General features: G+C 37.1%; 1 protein-coding gene across 14 annotated transcripts in view; it reads left to right on the forward strand.

The window, feature by feature from the left end:
* The window catches only part of col14a1a (collagen, type XIV, alpha 1a), a 320,593-nt gene that overhangs the window by 121,788 nt on the left and 176,821 nt on the right, over positions 1 to 21,984 (forward strand). For all 14 annotated transcript variants that reach the window (XM_087286725.1, XM_087286726.1, XM_087286727.1 and 11 more), the window contains 3 exons: positions 9,023 to 9,155; positions 11,593 to 11,640; positions 11,721 to 11,857. In XM_087286725.1, the coding sequence (XP_087142851.1) occupies positions 9,023 to 9,155; positions 11,593 to 11,640; positions 11,721 to 11,857 (318 nt within the window). The remainder of the gene's footprint in view (positions 1 to 9,022; positions 9,156 to 11,592; positions 11,641 to 11,720; positions 11,858 to 21,984) is intronic.

Consider the following 21,984-nt stretch of genomic DNA (forward strand, 5'->3'; position numbering starts at 1 on the left):
TTAATCAGCTATACAAATAATGAAGACTCCAGATCCAGATCTGTTTTGACTGTTGGGCTTAGGGTTGGGGTAGGGGTAGACGTTAATAAAATACAATTAATGGGAAATTTAATTAATAATATAAATAATTCTTGTTAATTTCCGGCTGCAGCCGTATCTGATCTATAGCTGATTAACCATGTGAATGGATTACTACTAGTAGATGCAAAAGACCCCTACTGGCCCATATCTATTAGCTGATAACCACTGATAACGCCCATTCAATTGAGTGATAACATTTGTATCAGTTTAACGGTAGGCTCTCTTACAAAGGCACAGAATGCCAGGAATAAATAAACTATATAGATTTATTTACAAACACTCACTCAAAAGACACTGGAGACTCAGGGTAGACATGGGTTGTTGACAATACATATAGACACGCAGGAATGACATATAGGACTTTTGATACCGGACAAGAGACTAAACCAATCTAAGGGGTATAAGTACACAATAACTAATTGAACTGATAACACACAGGGGAACAACTAATGAACATCAAGAAACGGTGGGAAACAGAACAAAGGAGCACACGATCACAACAGAAGCACATGAAAAAACACAGGAGCACATGGGAATCATTGGGAGGTCACATGATGCAAACACAGGAGTCTGACTATTGGCTGGCTAAAAAAAGAGACAAGTTTGTATAAGATTAACACATTTTTAAACATAGTCTAATAGTCTAATAACTCATTTCTGTTGTCTTTGCCATGATGATAGTACATAATATTATTCTAGTTATTTGGCATACTTTATTCAGCTTAAAGTTGAATTTACTTTAGGCAAGTCATTGGATAACCGTGTCTTGATCTGTAGCCAATCGGGAAAAAAATCTTATTCACACTATTTAATTTTATCTTAAAAAATTGTTAAAACATAAATATTAAAATGTATTTTATTGCAGAAAAACTAAAACTAGGAAGTACTATCAAAAAATTCCCTTCTTTGTTTAACATCACTTGGAAAATATTTCAAAAAGAATAATAACTTACCAGGAAGGCTAAATCTTTTAATGCATATTATTGTAGCACATTTAAAAAAAAAATGCATGTAAGCCAAGGTTATGATATAAGTACAATAAATAAGCACAAATATCCCAACATATTAGGGGCTTTAGAATCACCCAAGACGCCAAAGGGTTAAAAACCCAAACCAAAATGTTTCTCCTATTTTCATAGTTTAATTACACATGCAAGGTCATTAAAAGCAAATAACTCATCCAGCATTACTTTTTGTAACTGCTATTATTAATAACTATACTTAAAAAAGCCCACTGACAAAGCATCTACTGTAATATAATGAAATATATCTGATGTGGCTTGCAAAAACATTTTTTTCTGTCAGCAAAGAATTATATTTTGGCAGTTTACAATAGCCACCATGCCATCAACCAGCAGGGGCACATGCTAACCAGCCAAACCCTCAACCCTCTGATCATTCTTTTCATTTTCAACAGTTTTTCTCCACTTGCTTGCTTTTTCAAAATGTCCATTTCTAGATGTTAGTTCCAGCAAACTCTACGTGCTGAAAAAGAGAAAGTGAAATATAATTTTTATGAGGTGCTTGAACATGATTTATGAGTCAATCAATACTTTCTCTAACCCGGAGCCAACTGTTACTCTCTATTAGAAATGACCAGTCACCAGCAGCATACTGAACATGTCCCGTCACCGCTCGAACCCACCACGCGTGACCACAGACACAAACTCATGTGTGTGTGTGATGGAGAAAGTTTTTTATTACTGGCCAGGAGTCAGTGCAGCTGTTTTTTATAGATAGCACTGCAGGTCGATATGTTTACCAAGAGCCACCAGAGCAGAAAATAATAACATGCTGCGAGGCAAACTGGAATGTGGCTTGAGCTTGATGTCCCGGAGCAGAGGGGAGGCAGTCCAGAAACACACATTATAGCGCATGGGTTTTCTGGGACAGCCCGGAGCTGACTGACATCCAAGACTCTCTCTTTATAGCAGGCCTTTTTGCTTTGTAATGCATGTTCTTGTTGTTGGCATAGAATGGCGGCTTCGCTGGAAAAGCGCCAAAAGTTGTGAGACAAAACAGGATTGTTTTCTGTGGTTGCTGTTCCTGCTGGGTTTTATGTCTTGCTGGAAAATAGACCTGTTGACTTTTATGTGCAATGACGTTCACGAAATATATAATTAAAATAAATAAATTAATTAAAAAAAACTAAATAAAAAAATAATAGATATACAGTCAGTTGAAGTCAGATTTCTTAGCCTTCCTTAATTATTTCCTCCCTCCCCCTTTTTATTTATTTTCCCCCAATTTTCCCAAATAGAGAGCAGATTTTTTCAACACATTTCTTAACATAATAGTTCTAATAACTTTTTTTTATGCAAGAAACATCTCATGGATGCATTTGGGACACATCATCAGTGATGTATCCTGGGAACATTAGGTGTTTCGGGTCTCTCAGCATCATACACTCTCACCCAGGTGACCCAGCCGGCATTGATCAAGTCCTTACTTGTGTCCCAGCAGCAGTCCACGGATCTGCCCTCTTAATCCACAGCCACTTTGTGGCCTTCTCTGCGGCTTCACTTGTGGATGGAATGGCCCTTTACTTTGCCACCCCTGTAAGGCCCAAACGAATGAGGACTTTGCAAAGTGAACGCCCTGCAAAGCCTCTACATCCTATTTCTATGGGCTCATAGAAAGTTCTCCAGCCTCTCTCCCTGCACTCCTCCACTAATTCCTGGTACTTAGCATGCTTCCTCTCATTTGCTTCTTTAATACGTTCTTCCCAAGGCACTGTAAGCTTCAGAATAATTAGCTGTCTTGAAACTTCTGAGATAACTATAATGTCTGGGCGGAGACGTGTTTTTGCGATGTGATGAGGAAACCTCCAGCTGCCAGTCCGAGGCTTTGTGAAGGAGACCTGTTGTTAATTGTGGGAGGGCCCGGTGTTTTTGTCCAGCTTTGATAAAGTGGACTGCCTTCTTTGGAGCATGATGATTTTTGCCAGTGCTGATGGCTGAGGCTAAGCTCGCAGCAATTGCCTTAAGCACCTGGTCATGGTGCCAATGATAATGACCATCAGCCAGAGCCTTGGGGCAGCTGCTGAGGAGGGGTTCTGGAGAGCCTTTTCCAGAGCAAACAATGCAGGAAGGTGTCTCATTCTTTCCCCAAACATAAAGGTTCGATGGGCTTGGCAGTACAGCTTGTACCAGGAAACAGACTCGCTGGAAATCTGCCTGCAAAATGTTCGGCCAGGTGATCCTACGTTGCAGTGTATTCTCCCACCTAGTCCATGCTCCCTGCTTCCAGAGTCCTACCACCCTGCTGACTCTCTCTTCCTCCACACCAACTCAAATCTCTCCCTCGAGTAGGTGGTGTCTTTTCTTGCCGTGAACCTAGCTTACTAAGGTCTGTGGAAAATAGACCAAGCCCACTCTGCCTGTCGCCACAGTGCCCACCAGAGCCTTTTGTCTCAGGCATGACTCTGCCACCTCCACTGCTTTCCCAGCATTCCATTTCCTGCCTGTCCTAACCTTAATGCAGGCTGATGACACCTTGCAGTCTCTAGAGTACCTGTACTGTAGGGCTTCTCTAGTGTGTACGACCATGAATTCTTCTGTGACGTCACTGAATGGCAGCTGCAAGGTGTTACTCATCCTGTATAGTGCACACTGGTAAGACTGCGTGGGAGGCCCAACCATTTTCGAAGAAAGCCACTGATCTTCATTTCTAGGAACTCAACTGTTGACATTGGGACTGCATAGATCAACAGAAGCCACAAAACCCTTGGACAGAATTAAGTGCTGATAGATTCAGGCTTTAAATCTAGCAGGCAGGCTAGATTTGTCAAACTTTGTAAGCCAAGCTCCAAGTTCATTTTTGGACTTCTGGATGGCTGCTGAGTCTTTTAGGCTAGAGTCACAGAGCTTCCCCAAACTCTTGACAGGTTGCTCCGTGATGGTTGGGATGACACTTCCTAAGATGAAAAAACGAAACTTGTCAACTACTTTCCGCTTCTTCAGCACCATGGACCTAGACTTGGAGGGCTTAAAACTCTTCCTAGCCTTGGCAATGAGTCTCTCAAGTCCTTGTAACATCCACCTGCTCCCTGGGACCATTGTTGTTGTGATGGTAAGGTCATCCATATACGCTCTAATAGGGGCTGTTGCACACCTGACTTAGTTAAGGACCCTCTGCATTTAACTTTGGCTGACTTGACCACTGTGTTCATGGCAAGAGCGAAAAGAATGATTGAGATGGTTCAGCCTATTATTATTCATTTCACGATGCGATGCCAGTTTGAAGTTTCTGACCCAGATGTGACCCGCATCCTGAAATTATTGTAGCAATCCAGAATTAGATCCTTAATCTTACTAGGAACGTGATGGCGGTGTAGAGCGAGCTCGACCAGCTTGTGTGGTATGGACCCATAGGCATTTGCCGGGTCCAACCACAAGACAACTAAGTCCCCTCTGTTCTCATGGACCTCTCTGGTAAGTTGTGTAACTACTCCAGTATGTTCCAAGCTGCCGGGAGCTTCAGAAATCCCTCCCTTCTGCACTGAAGGGTCAAAATAATTGTTCTTGAGGAGGAACTCTGTCAGTCTTTGTGAGACAATGCTGAAAAACACCTTCCCTTCAACGCTCAATAGAGAGATGGTTTGAAATTGGTTGATGTTTTTCTAGTTTTCCTCTTTAGAAATTCACACTCCCTCGGCACACCTCCACTGCTCAGCAAGTCCTCCTCGTTGCCAAATCACCTTCAAGATCATCCACAGATGTTGGAGAAGCCCTGGGTAGCGATTATAGACCAAAGTATGCCACTAGGGCCTGGAGGGAGGGGGGGCTGATTAGAGCTTTGTTGGGTGCCAGCTCCTGCTCTCTCAGTGGATTGTTCACTGTGTTCTCAAGGAAGCGATTCACTTCCTCTATTGAGCACTCAAGTTGACTGCTCTGTTTGTCCCAGAGCAGCTGTTTTGTGAAGCCGAAAGGATTGGTGATGAAGGCCACTCGCTTCCTGGCTCTCTCTCTCGCCCCCGTCTCCGGTGCCACACTGCCCTGCGAAGGATCATCAGCTTCTTCCGCAAAATGTTTTTCAACTTCGCTAATGGTTGCTTCTCCTCATCAGTTGCTTTCTTATACAGTTTCTTGAGGGAGCGAAGGTCCTGACGCAGGTGATGTATCTGGGTATCCCTACGGTTCATAGTGTAGCAGGTGGGCTTGGTCTTTCCTTTCTCTACGCAATTAAATCTTTCTACAGCATAGCTGAAGATGATGGTAGTCATTGTTTTGAGTTAACAATCTGCATCTCCTTTGGCTATGGCTTGAATGATGTTGGACATATCTTCATCGGAATGCAGCCACTCCCTTCGTTTGCTTGCTGGGGGCCATTTAATCCGCTCTTGAACTACTTTGCTTGGAATTTGAGGCTCTGGCACATGGATGGACTTGGCTCTGTGGGTTGCCTCCTGGCTGGGCTCATCCTGCTACTCACCAGGTTCAGGACCTGTGCGTTGCATCTTACTCTTCTGCTCCAAACATTTCATTCTGGCCTGATGAATTTTTAGGCACTAATGCTTCTTACACAGCTTTCCACGAGTGCATGTCACATGTTTTGTTCGTCATCTGTTCGTTTGCATAGATTGTTAATCTTTGATCCATCCGATTGGAGATCTTATCTTCCCCCCCTCTCGCAATCTCCTGGGGGTATCTCTCTGTAGGGCTTTCCGTAGTTTGTTTGGGTTCTCTCCCACGAAAGACACAGGCTAGGGTGCTAACCCATACTGTCCCAGGTGCCGTCTTTCCGTGCCGTCAACTGTCTCTCCAGTAGTCGACCGAACTATTCTTGGTTGCCACCTAGTCTAGGACTCCTAGGAGTCACCGGTTGCGCCAGGCTTGAATTTTGCAAGAAACATCTCATGGTTGCATTTGGGACACTGATTTCTAACTACTGATTTATTTATTTTATCTTTGCCATGATGACAGTAAATAATATTTTACTAGATATTTTAAGATACTAATATTCAGCTTAAAGTGACATTTAAAAGCTTAACTAGATTAATAAGGTAAACTAGGCAGGTTCGGGTAATTAGGCATTTTATTGCATAACGATGATTTGTTAGACTATCTAAAAATTATAGTTTAAAGAGTCTAATAATTTTAACCCTAAAATGTTTTTTTTTTTTTTTGTAAAACTGCTTTTATTCTAGCCGAAATAAAACAAATAAGACTTTCTTCAGATGAAAAAAATATTATCAGGCATACTATGAAAATTTCTTTTCTCTGTTAAGCATCATTTAGGAATTATAACGTAATTTTTAAAAAGTATTGAGGTTATTGCACACATTTGAAAAAGTGCTTTAAGGGTGTGTGTGTGTGTGTGTGTGTGTGTGTGTGTGTGTGTGTGTGTGTGTGTGTGCACATGCTTGCGTGTGTGTGTGTATCCATACATTGCCTATAAACATTTAAATAGAAAGCATGGTCCACTTTCGCTTCATTTCTTTGAGACAACAATGCGGCCAACATCTAATGTCTATAGTTTCTGTTCAGAATTTGTTTACGTATGTGAATGTGTGGTGTCAAGCAATGTATCAAAGTTCCACTGATTTACTGAAATAAACTTTGCATTTGTTTGTAATGAGTTGAACTCTCCTTCATCTCTATGCAGTGTTGGAGGAACACAATATATAGCCTATTCTTCTTTCTTAAAATACTTTGGTGGGGAGAACAAAGTATTGCTGCTTAAATTGATTTCAAAATGTTTTTCTATAATGGATTAATTAATACACATTGGACATTGGTTTGTTTACGTGATAATTTATTTTTTTGTAAAAAAAAAAAAAAAAAAAACACAACTGAAAACTTCAGTGTGCAAAGACCTTTAGTATGATAAAAAGTGCTGTTCTTCTTCATCTAATCACCACCAGAAGAACTGGAAATGTTTTACTGTGACATAATAAAAGCTCTGCTGCTTGTCTCTCATTAGCAATAGGCTATATACATACAGACTTTTGATTTTCAGCCAGGCAGTCCAAGGGCTTCCTGTGAACTGTATTTCCATTACAAAACTGTTACATCTGATTTCTTTACAAATCAGCGATCTTCGTTGCTTGTTAGATATACAATATGAAGTGGGTCTCAGATTGGACAAGAAGCCCTGCATTAAATTCCATTTCCCCCACCATATCTTTAAAATATGAATTAAGCTCATTTTACCCCAGTATTTTTAATAGAATTTCAACATACGCCTTCTGATCCTGATGATGCTAGCAGTTACTCATCTCGTTTTACGCATGAAAAAATAAATGAATACTTAAGTCTTTTTAACTGAATGTATTGTAATTACATTACAACATCGATGCTGTGAAAAAAACTTTGTGAAACCTTGTGAAAATAGTCACATTAAGCTTTCACTGGAAGTTTATCGTTGGCTTTAAAGCTTTAGCTGTGCATAGAGCCCATTGTTTCAGAGTTCTAATTTCACTTCAAAGGCTTTCAGCCTTACTCTGCTTCATACAGCTGTGATAATAAGTTCTGAATACTTTAGCTCATCTGTGAACAGAATTTACACAAGAGTCTTGTAGAATGTACTCCCATGATTCCATACTCAGTCATGGCATCGTCAAACTATGCCTTGTTTGTTGTGAATCTGCACTCTCTTGCTGCAAACATTACATACTGTGCCTTCACAAAAACAAAACTTTTAAATTATTATAATTATAAATGCTAAATTGCGATGCTACATATTTAAGCAGACTTAAGTTTAGACATGCAAATTAATTAGGAAATAAATGACAGCAGGCTGTTTCACATCACCATCTTGGCCACCATTTTGTAATAATTCAGTGACCCAGAGTTAGTTTTCTGCTCATACCATGGTTGCTATGTGCAAAAATATTCGTCAAATGTTTTATTTCAAGACATTTGTCAGGTTTTTTTTCATAAAACGCTAGTTCTGCACTTGTGTAAGTACTTTACTAAGTTTTCTGTTGCTACTGTATGTTGCTATGCTTGTAAGAAAAGCTTGGGCCATTTATTTGCTGAGAAGCCACCCGGAGCACCCGAAGGGAACCCATGCGAACATGGGGACAACATGCAAACTCCACACAGAAATGCCAACTGGTCCAGCTGGGACTCGAACCAGCTACCTTCTTGCTGTAAGGCGACAGTGCTAACTACTGAGCTATCGTGCCACCTCTTTAATTAATTAATTAATTAATTAATACCACAGCAGAATGAATGGCCAACTTATCCAGCACATGTTTCGAGCAGTGAATGCCCTTCCAAGTTGCAACCCATCCCTGGGAAACATCCACACACACTCCTTCACACCCATACACTATGGACAATTTAGCCTACCCAATTCACCTTTACCACATGTTTTTGGACTGTGGTGTAATCCGGAGCACCCGGAGGAAACCCACGCTAACACAGGGAGACCGTGCAAACTCCACACAGAAATGCCAATTGACCCAGCCAAGGCTCTTGCTGTGAGGCAACAGCACTACCTACTGCGCCACCACATTGCCCCTTATTTATTTATTTATTTATTTATTTATGTTTGTTTGTTTTTATATCACATCTGCCAAACAGTCAGAAATGAGCAATCTGCAGCCCTACAATTAATGATGGCTGCTGTGGGATTCTTCATCAGAACTGTCACACTTGGTCCCTTGGTCACAGTTTAGCAAATACAAATACAGGAATCAAATAATGTCACATTTGTCCCACTTTTCTTCATCATTACCCTCAAATTCAGGTAGGTCTGCATTTGTGAGTGAAGGTCATGCAATGATACGTCTTTGTTGTTGAGCGTGGTTTGCTCGATCTGTGACATCACTTACTTAATATTGGCTATTTTAAAAACACTTGTATTGTCCCAAGCAATGGGGTTTGATTTGGCTTTCAAACCACACATTAACTATTACCAAACTCAGTGTTTATCCAGACTGTTGTTGCTTTAGTTTCTGATTGAGTTCTTTTGTGTTTGTATGTTTATGTAGGTTATGCTGGCTGGAGACACGGACTCATATGTAATTCAAGACCTGAGTCCTTTTACAGAGTATAAGGTGTCACTGGCAGCCATCTATAAAGATGAAACCGAGAGCAGCCCTGTGGTTGTGCTGGAGTACACATGTAAGTGATGCAGAAATAATATTTACCTGTTTAACATTGACAAGCTTATTAATACAGTGCATCCGGAAATTACACATAGTGCTAGACGTTTTCCACATTTTTTTATGTTACAGCCTTATTCCAAAATTGATTAAATTAATTTAACCTCAAAATTCTACACACAATACCCCTTAATGACAATGTGAAAATAAATTTTTTGAAATTGTTACAAATTTATAAAAAATAAAAAAAAAACTGAAAAATTCCATAAGTATTCACAACCGCCGAGAAGCTCTAAATTGAGCTCAGGTATATTGTGGCTGTTTCTCAATATGCGTTCTTCAACGGTCTTGCGTCCTCGTGTTCTCGTGTAACATCATTATCAGCTGCCAAAGTTCAGTTCCAGTACTCAAGACCACAAAAAAAGAGGATGCATGAAACTTCCTGGATGTGTTCTTGAAATCCAGGATGCACTGATGCAGACTTGAGCACCGAACTCGCGCTAGAAGTCCCAGAAGTCACTGCGACTGGAGGTGGTAAGCACCGCAGTTTATTTAGATTTATTATTAAAGTTCAGAGATATGACTTATTTACCTGAGGAGTTTCGCTTAATGAAACGGTTAATAAAAACATCACCATGGACATATTAATAAAGGAATAAACACATTAAGGGTGTTTATGTGCTGAATGTGCTGTAATGTTTAAAGAAGTTTCCATTAAAACGCATGAAGGTCATGTGATCATCGGGAAGAACTCAGCATCTCATTTCTCACAGGACCCGTTATGTGTTCTTGCGGTCTCCCGAGTTCGTTCTTCCGAGGACACCTGGCAAGACTGGTCTCCTCAAGAACGCAAGTCCGGTGTCTGTGTTCTTGGAATTGAGAAACAGCCTCTGTTTCCACTGATCATTCTTGACATATTTCAGCAGCTTAATTGGAGTTCACCTGTGGTAAATTCAGTTAATTGGACATGATTTGAAAAGGCATACACCTCTCGATCTAAGGTCCCAGGGTTGACAGTGCATCCACAAGTGGAAGATGTTTGGAACCACCAGGACTCTTCCTAGAGTTGGCCGGCCATCTAAGCTGAGTGATCAGAGGAGAAGGGCCTTAGTCAGAGAGGTGATCAATAACCCGATGGTCACTCTGTCTGAGCTCCAGCGTTCTTCTGTGGAGAGAGGAGAACCTTACAGAAGGACAACCATCTGTGCTGCAATCCACCAATCAGGCCTGTATGGTAGAGTGGCCAAACGGAAGGCACTCCCCGCCTGCAGGACAATGACCCAAAGCACACTGTCAAAATATCAATGGAGTGGCTTCACAAAAACTCTGTGAATGTCCTTGAGTGGCCCAGATTTAAATCCTATCGAACATTTCTGGAGAGATCTGAAAATGGCTGTACACCATCGCTTCCCATCCAACCTTATAGAGCTTGAGAGGTACTGCAAAAAGGATTGGGCAAAATTAGGCAGGTGTGCCAAGGTTGTGGCATCATATTCAAAAATTCTTGAGACTGTATTTGCTGCCGAAGGTGCATCAAGAAAGTATTGAGCAAAGGCTGTGAATACTTGTGTACATGTGATTTTTCAGGGTTTTTATATTTAATAAATTTGCAACAATTTAAAAAACTTTTTTCACATTGTCATGATGGGGTATCGCGTGTAGAATTTTGGGGAAATAAATGACTTTTATCCATTTAGCTGGATTGGAAAAAAATTGGAAAAGGTGAAGCACTTTGAATACCTTTCAAATGCAAATGTTATTACAAATTGTCAGATTTTTTCCCTTTATTTTATTTTATTTTATTTATTTTTATTTTTTGCTTTGTTTTTTTGCATGTTTATTTGTTTTTCCATACTTTGTCAATTTATTTATTTATTTATTTATTTATTTATTTATTTATAATTTCTTTTCAATGATTTGTTTTTACAAACTATGCAATTGTTTTTCTTTGTTTAGCATAAACAAAACCAAAGCTCAACAAAACAGCGCAATGCATTGTTTGCAACATTTTAACTGTGTTTTTTAAAAGTTTATTTTTATTTTGTCAATATTTTTTAATTTGTTGTTTTTGTTTTCTTTTTATTTATTTATTATTATTATTATTAATAATATTAATATTATTAGTATTGTTGTTGTTGTTTTTGATATTATTATTATTATTATTATTATTATTATTACATTTTTTCTTGTTTTTAAGTTTTACATTTTTACATGTTTTGTTTGCTTAGCTTTTCCTTTTTTATTGCACAACTTTTTTTGCATTGATTGATTGATTGATTATTTCCTTTGTTCGGTTATTCATTTATTCATTCATTTTTTCATTCATTTTTTTGTGTTTTTTATTTTTATTTTTTTGCTTTGTTTTTTTTATTTTTTTATTTTTTGCTGTGTGTTTACTTTTGGACATTTGTGTGTTGTTTTAAAATGTGTTTTGTTTTTGTTACGCCTCTTCACAGTGGGCTGGACCACAGAATTTCCAACCACCATTCCCACCACTACACCAAGTAAGACAAATGCAACCTTTAAATGGATGCATACACCGGTGTGGTAATCCAGCACCACTAAACAGTACTATATCATCCAGTTTTTCACCAGGGTGTGACTAACCTGTGGATTGACGAGGAGACCCCTTTCAGTATTCAAGTCAACTGGGAAGTGCAGGACTCTGACGTGGACCAGTACAAAGTGACATACGTCAGCACAGACCGAACAGAGGAGACAGTGAGTAGACAGCATACAGACACCATAACTAATGGTGATATACTGTAACAACACACAAACAAGCTCACATATAGTATGTCATCATCATCCTCTGGTTTTTGGGAACAGTTTAACTGCACTCTTCTGTCTGTATTGGAGTGCATAAAGAGAGCAACACACACTCGTCTTATTTTTGTCCCACCGAGACTGTTATTTCATAAAGCTACCTATATTGCTCTTGCACTATTAAAAATATAACAGAAAAATTTATTACCTCTGTGCTGTTAGACTCCAGGCTTATAGTATCCCTCCGGGTAAGTGAAGCTGAATGATGCGCCGCTATCTGTTGCAAGGACACATCTCGCTCAAAGTGACCTTTTTAAATGCTTGTCCCTGTACTGGAAGCCCTGCAGTGAATCTGGCAGTGCATAATGAAACGGTGAGGCTAAATTACAGCATGGTCGTTCCTCCAACTTTTCTGCAAAGATTTTTCCGTGCCTTAAAAGCTACGGTCAAACTCTGTGGTGACTCTTCGCCTATGACTATACGGGATATCGACCTCTCCTGGGTTGTAATTCTCCCTGAGAATCATTGGGGGTCAAGCTATAAAGGAGACGGATAAAGGAGATGGGATTTGAAGAGAGAGAAAAAAAGAAAAGGAAATTCGATTATCTTTTCAAGTGCCATTTAGGTCACTGAGCCAAATGTGAGAGGTGGAGAGAGAACATCTGGCAAGGGTAGTAAAGTTCGAGCAGAGTTTAAGAACAAAGATCTACAACATTGAGGTTTCAGCACCAGGGGTTGGTGGACAGCTCCACTGATGAGAGCTTTTCTGCAGTACGGAGAATCGAAAACAGGAGGCTTGGGCACTGCAGGTGGTCAAACTGTGCTTTCTTGATCATCTTGAATTGGGCTTCCACTTCTAACTGATCAAAGATGGCTAAAGTGTCGAAATTGCTTTTTTTAAAGATTGGGGTCTTTTTGTAGCCCTTATTCAAGTTAATTTCGACACAGAGAAGATCCATTTTGATAGTTTTTAGTAAAAGAATGGAGTTTAGTAAAAGAATGGAAAGAACTTATTAAGTTAACTTATTAAGTTTTACAGATTCATTAATGACCTCAATTTTATGAGGCAAAATTGGATCTAATGAAGGTTTTAAGCAATGGGCTGGACCAACAGAGTTCAATGCCAAGTGATTGTAATAAATCTGTAAACACAAGACCTAATGTATAATTATTGTCATCTATGTGGATGGTAAAGTCTCCTTATATGAGTATTTTATCAGTTTTATCTCGTAAGTCAGAAATAAAATCAGAAAACCCATTTAGAAATTTGACAAAGGGTCCTGGGGGTCTGTATATGCTGGTTAAAGCTAAAGGTTTTTTCATAATATCCGGAAGCATAACATCAAGGCCCAATCACACCTTAGCCCTTCCTCTTACTTGAACGTGCAAAACGAGGAGAAGGGTTGTCAAATTATTTTTAGCTTGAAGGCGTGGGACTAGGAGGAAGGGCTAGATACACCTCCATTTGGGAGGACAAAAATGTTGCTATTTATAATCCATAATAGTAACTCCTGTATAGTAGTCCTACAACAAACTGTCACTCGATGACACTCCAATGCCCTGTCAGAAAAGTCTAGTGGCTGAGAATGAGCATTTTACAGTGCCTGCTGTAATGTTAATGTTGCTTCGTGTGTTTAAATAGATTAATATGGCCAGGGTGTAAATGCACAGTACGATTGTATTGCTACATTATATTGATATGATAATATGATATATGCCTTCAGTGATTTCCTAAAGATAAATAACAAAAAAATAACGCAACTGGAATAACTAAAGCAGTTGCAATCGTCGATCTTATATGAAGCAAGAGATTGTGATGACATGATGACGTATGCAGATATTGCAGTGCTGTCCCATTACTCAGGGTTAAATTTTGAAGCCCATCCCCCTTCACACTTTGTTTCAAGGGCCAAGGGGAAGGGGTAGGGGTATGGAAATTGAATTGGGATTGAGCCTAACCGTCAGTACTTCAAAAAAAGTTAAATATAAGTCAGTTCGAATTAACATTAAAACTATCACTAAAGTTAGATGCAACTCCACCACCACAACCAGTTTATATAAGTTGTTTGAACAAACATCAAACGTCAATTTTGTTTTTGAGTGTAGCCAATGGTGGTCCTAATAGGAATAGACACTCCCACTATGATTACTAGTTCCAACTCAGTTAAAATATACAGTACATTTACCATTGAAATGATTGTACTTTCATTAAATTTAAAATATGTTGGGGAAAAATACAATAAATTAAAAATTCTTTATTTTTGCAGGTTTTAAATGCATTTCATATGTGGAATTAAGTTAATTATGTAAGAATAATATTGTTTTTAAAGTTTATTTCACAGTGCAAGTGTATTTTATTCCCTATCTCTATAATACATTAATTTAAGTAATTTAGAGTGAAATTAAGGCATTTTTACAGAATATGTTTTGCTTACAAATGTTTATGAAAACAGCTCTGTAGATCATTTTTCTTACAGTCTATATGACTGCACACAACAGAGGTAATGAAGTAGAAAACTAAGCACAGAGATTTCAGTACTTGACACACAAAACACAATGGCAATAACAGTCAATTTTTTGTGTCATTTTGAGCAGAAAATGCATTTCAGTTGTCATAAACAGCAATCAAAAACAAATAAAAAACTACAAATACAAAACAAAAACAAAAAACATCAAATGTCCCAATGCATGGTAGGAACTGTAGTATCAAAAAAGTTTATGTAATTTTATATTGATATTTTCTCAAACATGATAAACAAATGTAATATATACAGTTACATAAATATTTCATCAAGACTGAATTGTGTTCTTATATTTCTACCAGAAAGACTTTAGGAGGCAGATAAACGTTTGAACATTTATTGTGAATTGTTTGCATAAATGCGAGTTCGTTACGGTCCTTTCATAAAGTTCTTTGACATAAGCCCAATCTATAGAGCAGAACTCTGGATGAGCTGGCAGATCCTGCCTGAAAATGAAGGCAGGGCGGGTAGAGACGAGGCCGACCTGGTGGTGCTGGTGATGGGGAGGATGAAGGGAAACTTCCGTAACATTACCTAAGTACAGCGAAACAGATTGTTTAAATGGGCTTATATATATGGCTTGCTTGGTTGTTAAAGGCTGACAAAATAATTATTATGATTGACGTAATGTCTCAGTCTTCCTGGTTGAACTATAGCTAAAGCTTTCACAGAATTTACTTTTTATTGTAAATTTTATCTGTACTAAATGATTTAATGTTTAAATTGTTTATGTATCCTTTGAAATCTGTATTAGGGGCCATGCATCGTTTATTTATTAGCTATTTGTTTAAGATTTTGATGTAACAAGTAAGTTCTAGTTTTGTATATATATAGTTGAGAGTCAGAGTTATTAGCCCCCTTTGATTTTTTTTTCCTTTTTTAAATATTTTCTAAATGATGTTTAACAGAGCAAGGACATTTTCACAATATGTCTTTTCTTTTGAAGAAAGTCTTATTTGTTTTATTTTGGCTAGAATAAAAGCTGTTTTAAATGTATTAGCCTCTTTAAGGTATATTTCTTTTTGATAGTCTAGAGAACAAACCATCATTATAAAAATAACTTGCCTAATTACCCTAACCTGCCTAGTTAACCTAATTAACCTAGTTAAGCCTTTAAATGTCACTTTAATCTAGTCTAATATTATGTATTGTCATCATGGCAAATTTAAAATAAATCAGTTAGGAAATAATTATTAATTATAAATTAAGTGTAAATTAAGAGCATAATAATGTTTTATAATTTACAAAACTGTATCAATAAGTAGAACTGAGCATGTCTATCAATAATAGAAACAATAAAGCAAATCTCTTAAACGCTGAACATATTGAGCAATTTGCTGTGATAATTAATGTTTTTATTCCACAGTTATTCATTTATTCAGTGCTTGTGCTGGACACGAATATAGAAATCAGTAGAACAAAACATTCAGTCATATTTAAAACTTCAACACTCACACATTTAAGATCTTGGAAATTAGAAACCCTCAGATGTGTTTTCTATAACAAACTCAGTAAAACGCAGTAAATGACTTGTTTTGACTGGACTGTTCATTGATAGTGCTCTCACACTGAGGAAGCCACTCCACATAATTCAACCCAACATTTCATTATCAACAAGCAATGAACTGCATGAGTGTGTGTGCGTGTGTGCATGTGTGTGTGCGTATGTGTGTGATTAATGGTGTTTCTGTGCTGAATGACTGCAGTGATTGGATGTTGGCTTGAGAGCAGAGTGTCTGCTTTTTTGATTTCAATCCAGCTCCTGAAAGTTCAGTACACAGATCTCTAGTCTGTTGGCTGATTCTCTGAATAGCTTTCATGAGAGCTGATCAAACTCAGATATTAAAGATGTGAGAAAACTGATGAAGCTTTAGAAATTATTTGGCATTTTTGTTCTTTTTATAATATAAACATGTAATTGTCTTAATGTAACTATACATTTATTTCTACTGCATGTCAATAGTTTAATAAAAGTGTTGTTGTGTTTGTTGTGTAAATTAGCTATTTTTTATGTAAAACTTTATTGAATATGATCAGAAACATTTCATGATTTTGCAAATTACGTGTGTGTGGTCCAATACCAGCAATATTTTTTCTTATGGGGACAATTTGTTTTGTTTTTGTTTTTTCCCCATGAGGAAAATGGTTCCTAAATGATACAGAAAGAAGTATTTTGAAAATGTAAAAGTGCAGGATGTTTTATGTGGAGGAGACTTGAGGCCCTATCATACACCTGGCGCAAGGTGTAAGACGTGTTTAGTGTGATTTAGTGTGGTTTAGTGGTAATCATTGTGATTTGTGAAAGTGCTATAGAAATAAAGTGATTTGTTGCTATTTTTTGACCAGCGCAACCCTAATTTTCACATTTTTGCGCCACGTTGTTTAAATAACACATACATTTGAGCCACTTTGTCTAGTAGTCTGTCTATAGTGTATGAGTGTGAATGAATGTGTTTGGATGTTTCTCAGAGATGGGTTGCAGCTGGAAGGGTATCCGCTTCGTAAAACATATGCTGGATAAATTTGCGGTTTATTCTACTGTGGCGACCCTAGATTAATAAGGTACTAAGCCGAAAAGAAAAAATAATTAATGTTAGGTCTAGAAGTAGCACATTCACATTAATTGAATTAAATTCAAAATGTTTTGATTGACATACCTGTAAATAATACAATATTGCCAACGCTTGAAAATATGTTGGCAAAGATATAAAAACAATATTATAACAATCTGCACTTAATTTAACAATTTAACAAATAAGAACATGTGGACATTTCAAAGCTAAGTTTTTAACATATATACACTTAGACCCCATTTACTCTAATACATTTTAGTTTTAAAACGCATAAGTTTTGCTACAGTTATGCTTTCCGTCACACTACCCTAGATTTTTCGAGTCTCAAAAACGAAGCATTTTAAAAATGCTGAAGAGGCCATTTTGGTTTTAAGATACTGCTGCTGCATGTCAGTGTGGATGGGGGAAATGGAGACATCTGAAGACAGAGGTGTAGCTGCAGACTTTCACTGATTGGGGATTTTTCTCATTATTAAGCATACAAAGTTCAGTCTTGCACCCTTTCCTTGTAAGTTCAGACTTCACAAGTTTGATATGAAAAACAAACTCCCGAGGACATTTCAGGTAAATCTTCAAAGGGAACAGTGTACTTTATAACATCATTTGCATCACTCTGGCTACTCTGTTTCACTATATTAACAATAAAATAAAACTGCCTTTTGATATGAACTAAATATCAGTTTTGTTGAATACCAGTTTTAATAATCAATAATGGCCATTATAAAAGTATAATGTACATTCATTAATTATCTTGTCAGCTTAGTCCCTTTATTAATATAGGGTCGCCACAGCAGAATGAACCGCCAACTTATCCAGCGAGTTTTTTATGCAGCAGATGCCCTTCCAGCCACAACCCATCTCTGGGAAACATACACACACAGTCATTCACACACACACACACACACACACACACACACACACACACACACACACACTACAGACAATTTAGCCTACCCAATTCACCTGTACCACATGTCTTTGGACTGTGGGAAAACTGGAGCACCCGGAGAAAACCCATGCAAATACAGGGAGAACATGGAAACTCCACACAGAAACGCCAACTGAGCCGAGGCTCGAACCAGCGACCCAGCAACCTTCTTGCTGTAAGGCAAACGTGCTACCCACTGCACCACCAATCAGTCAATTGAGCATGAATTTATTAGCTTATCTTTGCATTCAGCCAAGGCACATTGCCTGAGAACAAGTAATAGATTCAAAAGATCAAAGAGTTGTTAGATAAAGACAAGATGGATTAAAAATTGCATTTAACAACTATAGCGAGATGAAATCCAGCGGTACATCCTTGATGAACAGACCAGCTGCTCTCACCTGGGGATTTGTGCTCAAAGCACCAGCTGACTGCCTGAGGCTCAGACCTCTGCATACACTGCAGCGCATGTCAGTGTATATGTGTGGTCAGGTGATGCGCATTTTCAGCAGTATAGTGTGGTCGGAGATCTGCTCAGAAATGTTTAGTGAAATGCCAGTGTGGACATGGACCATTTTAGTTCTAAGCGCCATTTTAAAGCTAAAACCTATTAGTGTAAACAGGGCCTAAGGGTCACTGTGGTAGACAGTAGGTCTCTGTTTCTCTCTCTCTTTCAAGGTCAAAATTGACAAGAATGCATTCAGAGCTTTAAAACAATCTTCCAAGCTGTTTAAAATTATTCCATTCCGCTCACAACTATTCTTTCGTAAATGCTTAAGTGCTTTAGGAATTCACAATAAAAATAAAAATCCAAACATCTAGTCCCCATGAGAGGTGAGCAAGAAAGAAATTCTCTGTTACCAGCAAGGTTTGCCATGCAACACCTCCATGAAGAACTGGACTTGAGTGAGGTTTTATAGCTTTCAAGCTGCAAATAGCCTGATAAAATTAGCTGTAAATTACACATCACACCAAACACTGCTTGAAGACTCTACAATGATAACACAAGCTCATGCCTGTTAGCAACTGTTTTATTATAGTGGCTAATTAGTGTGAAATTTTATAATCCCACTTGTACATTTTCATGCGATTTACTTTTGATGGTTATGTTTATGGATTGGCCCTTTTTTAAGTATTGTTTGTTTTTGTATGAATGCAATTGGACAAGTAATCAAATAATAATAATAATAATAATAATAATAATAATAATAATAATAATAATAATAATAATAATAACAATAATAATAATAATAATCATCATCATCATTATCATCATCATCATCATCATCATCATCATCATCATAACAACAACAAAAACAGCAACAATAATAATAATAATAATAATAATTAATATTATTATTATTATTATTATCATTTTTATTATTATTTATTTATTTTTTATTGTAAATCATTAAACCTACGTCAACGTTCAGAAGATTACCTTATATATTATGACAAAGGGTTGAGTTTTATTTATTTATTTATTTATTTAGTTAGTTAGTTCGTTAGTTCGTTAGTTAGTTAGTTTTCTTTATTATTATGAAAGATGTATCTCACTAAGGCTGCATTTGTTTACATAAAATACAGTAAAACAGTACTGTTACAATATAAAATCATTTGTTCCAGTGGTTCTTAAACTTTTTTCAGCACATCAGAAAAATACTATTAACCCTCCAAGTACCGCCATAATAAAAAGACAGATTCATTCCTATTATTAAGAGTATATTTTTTATATTGTCAGTCACTTTAAACAGTTTAAATCATTTGAACATTAACAATTTACTGTGCTTATTTAAAAAAACAAAAAAAACTAACAAAATTAAAAATCAACTTTTTAAATTAGTTTCTTTCATTTATTTATTTTATTTTCGGGCTTAGTCCCTTTATTAATCAGGGGTCGTCACAGCGGATGCCTTTCCAGCTACAATACCCATATACATCCATTATCCATTATCCCATACACACTCATTAACAAACATACACTATGGACAATTTAGCTTACCCTATTCACCTGTAGCACATGTCTTTGGATTGTGTGGAAAACCGGAGCAGCCAAAGGAAACCCACGCGGATGCGGGGGGCCTCATTAACATAAGCTACATGTCATATTCATATGTAAACCAGTTTTATAAATGTTACAATATGTTATAATTTTATAATACATTTTGAAATATGTTGCATGTACACACATTTGTACATCTTTGAAATTTAAACAGTAACTTTAATTTAAATGCTTACTGTGCATCACAGTACATTTGTCAGAAAAGTGAGTGATTACATGCATAAATACACTGCTTGACCAATTCATACCTGATTTATCCATTCATACATGTACGTGTGGCATTTCCGTGATTTGAGATCTCAACTTTTTACCATGGAGTTTGTGTTCAGAGACTATTCAGAGACTAATAATCAGGCTTAAATAATTTAAATTATTGGTAACACTTTACAATAAGGTTCATTAGTTAATGCATTTACTAACATGAACTAATCATGAACAACACATGTACAGCATTTATTAATCTTAATTGAACATTTACTAATGCATTATTAACATTCAAGTCCATGCTTGTTAACATTAGTTAATGCACCATGAGTTAACATGAACTAACAATGAATTACTGTATTTTCATTAACTAACGTTAACTAACATGAACAAATACAGTAGTAAATGTATTGTTCATTGTTTGTTCTTGTTAGTAAATGCATTAATTAACATTTGATTGTTAACAATAATTAACTATTGAACCTTATTGTAAAGTGTAACCAAATAATTTAATCAGGCTAAATTCTAGCTCCAAGCTTCAAGCATGGAAAAGTTGCTTGAGTCTATGTTCTGTGTCCCGTGACATTTAAATCACATTCAGATCAAGTAGCCTAAATCTGAGGTAACAAATTAATTGAAAGCCACGCTGCTTTAGAAAACAAATAACTTTATATATCAAAAGCACACATTATTTTACACAACTAAGAGCACACATTTTTAAACACATTTGTGATAATTATTTTACCAGTGATGCAGCATGCAGTAACTGAAATGCCAACACAACAGCACTGGTCTGAGAAAACATGTCTCTATCACGTGTCTTCTTTGCAAGTGCTGTGATTGCGCACCTCTTTCTCTGGCTCTGCTTTAAAGTGGATTGATTTTTAGCATCTGATAACATGATGAACTAAAGTAAATATTCTGTTGTGATAATTGGATTTATTAAATATCAAAATCAATATTTTGGTATTGATATTAATATTGATATTTTAATCTCCCGTAGGGGACCAAATGATGTAGAAATAACAGATAACTAACTCCTTTTAAACGGGGCACCAGACAGCTTTGACTGTCAAAATAATTAACAATAAAACATTGTTAATGGAATTATACAAATGTAAAGGAGTTTATTATCTGGCCAAATCTGAAGGATAATGAGATCGTTTGACTTGTAGAGCCTTTGTCTGTATTATCAACACAAGGAAGACACAATTGTAATAAATGTGTATTTATTAACAAAATAGTAATCAAGGGTAACTACAATTACTAAATGTACAATAAATGAAGTGCATAGGCGAGTGATGAATGTGATTAAGTTAAGGTAAGGTGAACCTTATTCTACAATAACAAAGAACTGAGGAAGGCTTTGTTATTAATGACGATCAGTTATAAACATCTAATTCATTAGAATATTTTATACTGAAACACACCATGCCAAGGTCTAATTTAAAGGGTTGGAAAGTGGAATATTTACGTTTCTACCTTTGATGCAGTGGATGGAAAAAGTTGGATCTTCCTGCAGATCTTGAAGCATGAAACGAGCAGACTTGGCTCTCTTGAGCTTTTAGTGGAAAAAATCTGTAGTTCCCCTTCGGGGGGAACTTCAGCACTATAAGTGGATTTGATTGTAAAATCCACGCATTGGGAGGTTCGGTTCAGAAGCTACTCGTCTGAAAGAGTATTGAACGGGCCAATTAAGAATGAATTGGCAGCGCAAGCCTGCGCAGGTGAGCGGCATAAGCAATCAACTGAGTATATAAGCTCACCTGGCGCCAGCAGACGCTATCCTTTTC

The sequence above is a fragment of the Danio rerio genome, chromosome 16 (genome assembly GCF_052040795.2).
Source record: "Danio rerio strain M-AB ecotype USA chromosome 16, GRCz13ab, whole genome shotgun sequence".
Taxonomy (NCBI): domain Eukaryota; kingdom Metazoa; phylum Chordata; class Actinopteri; order Cypriniformes; family Danionidae; genus Danio; species Danio rerio.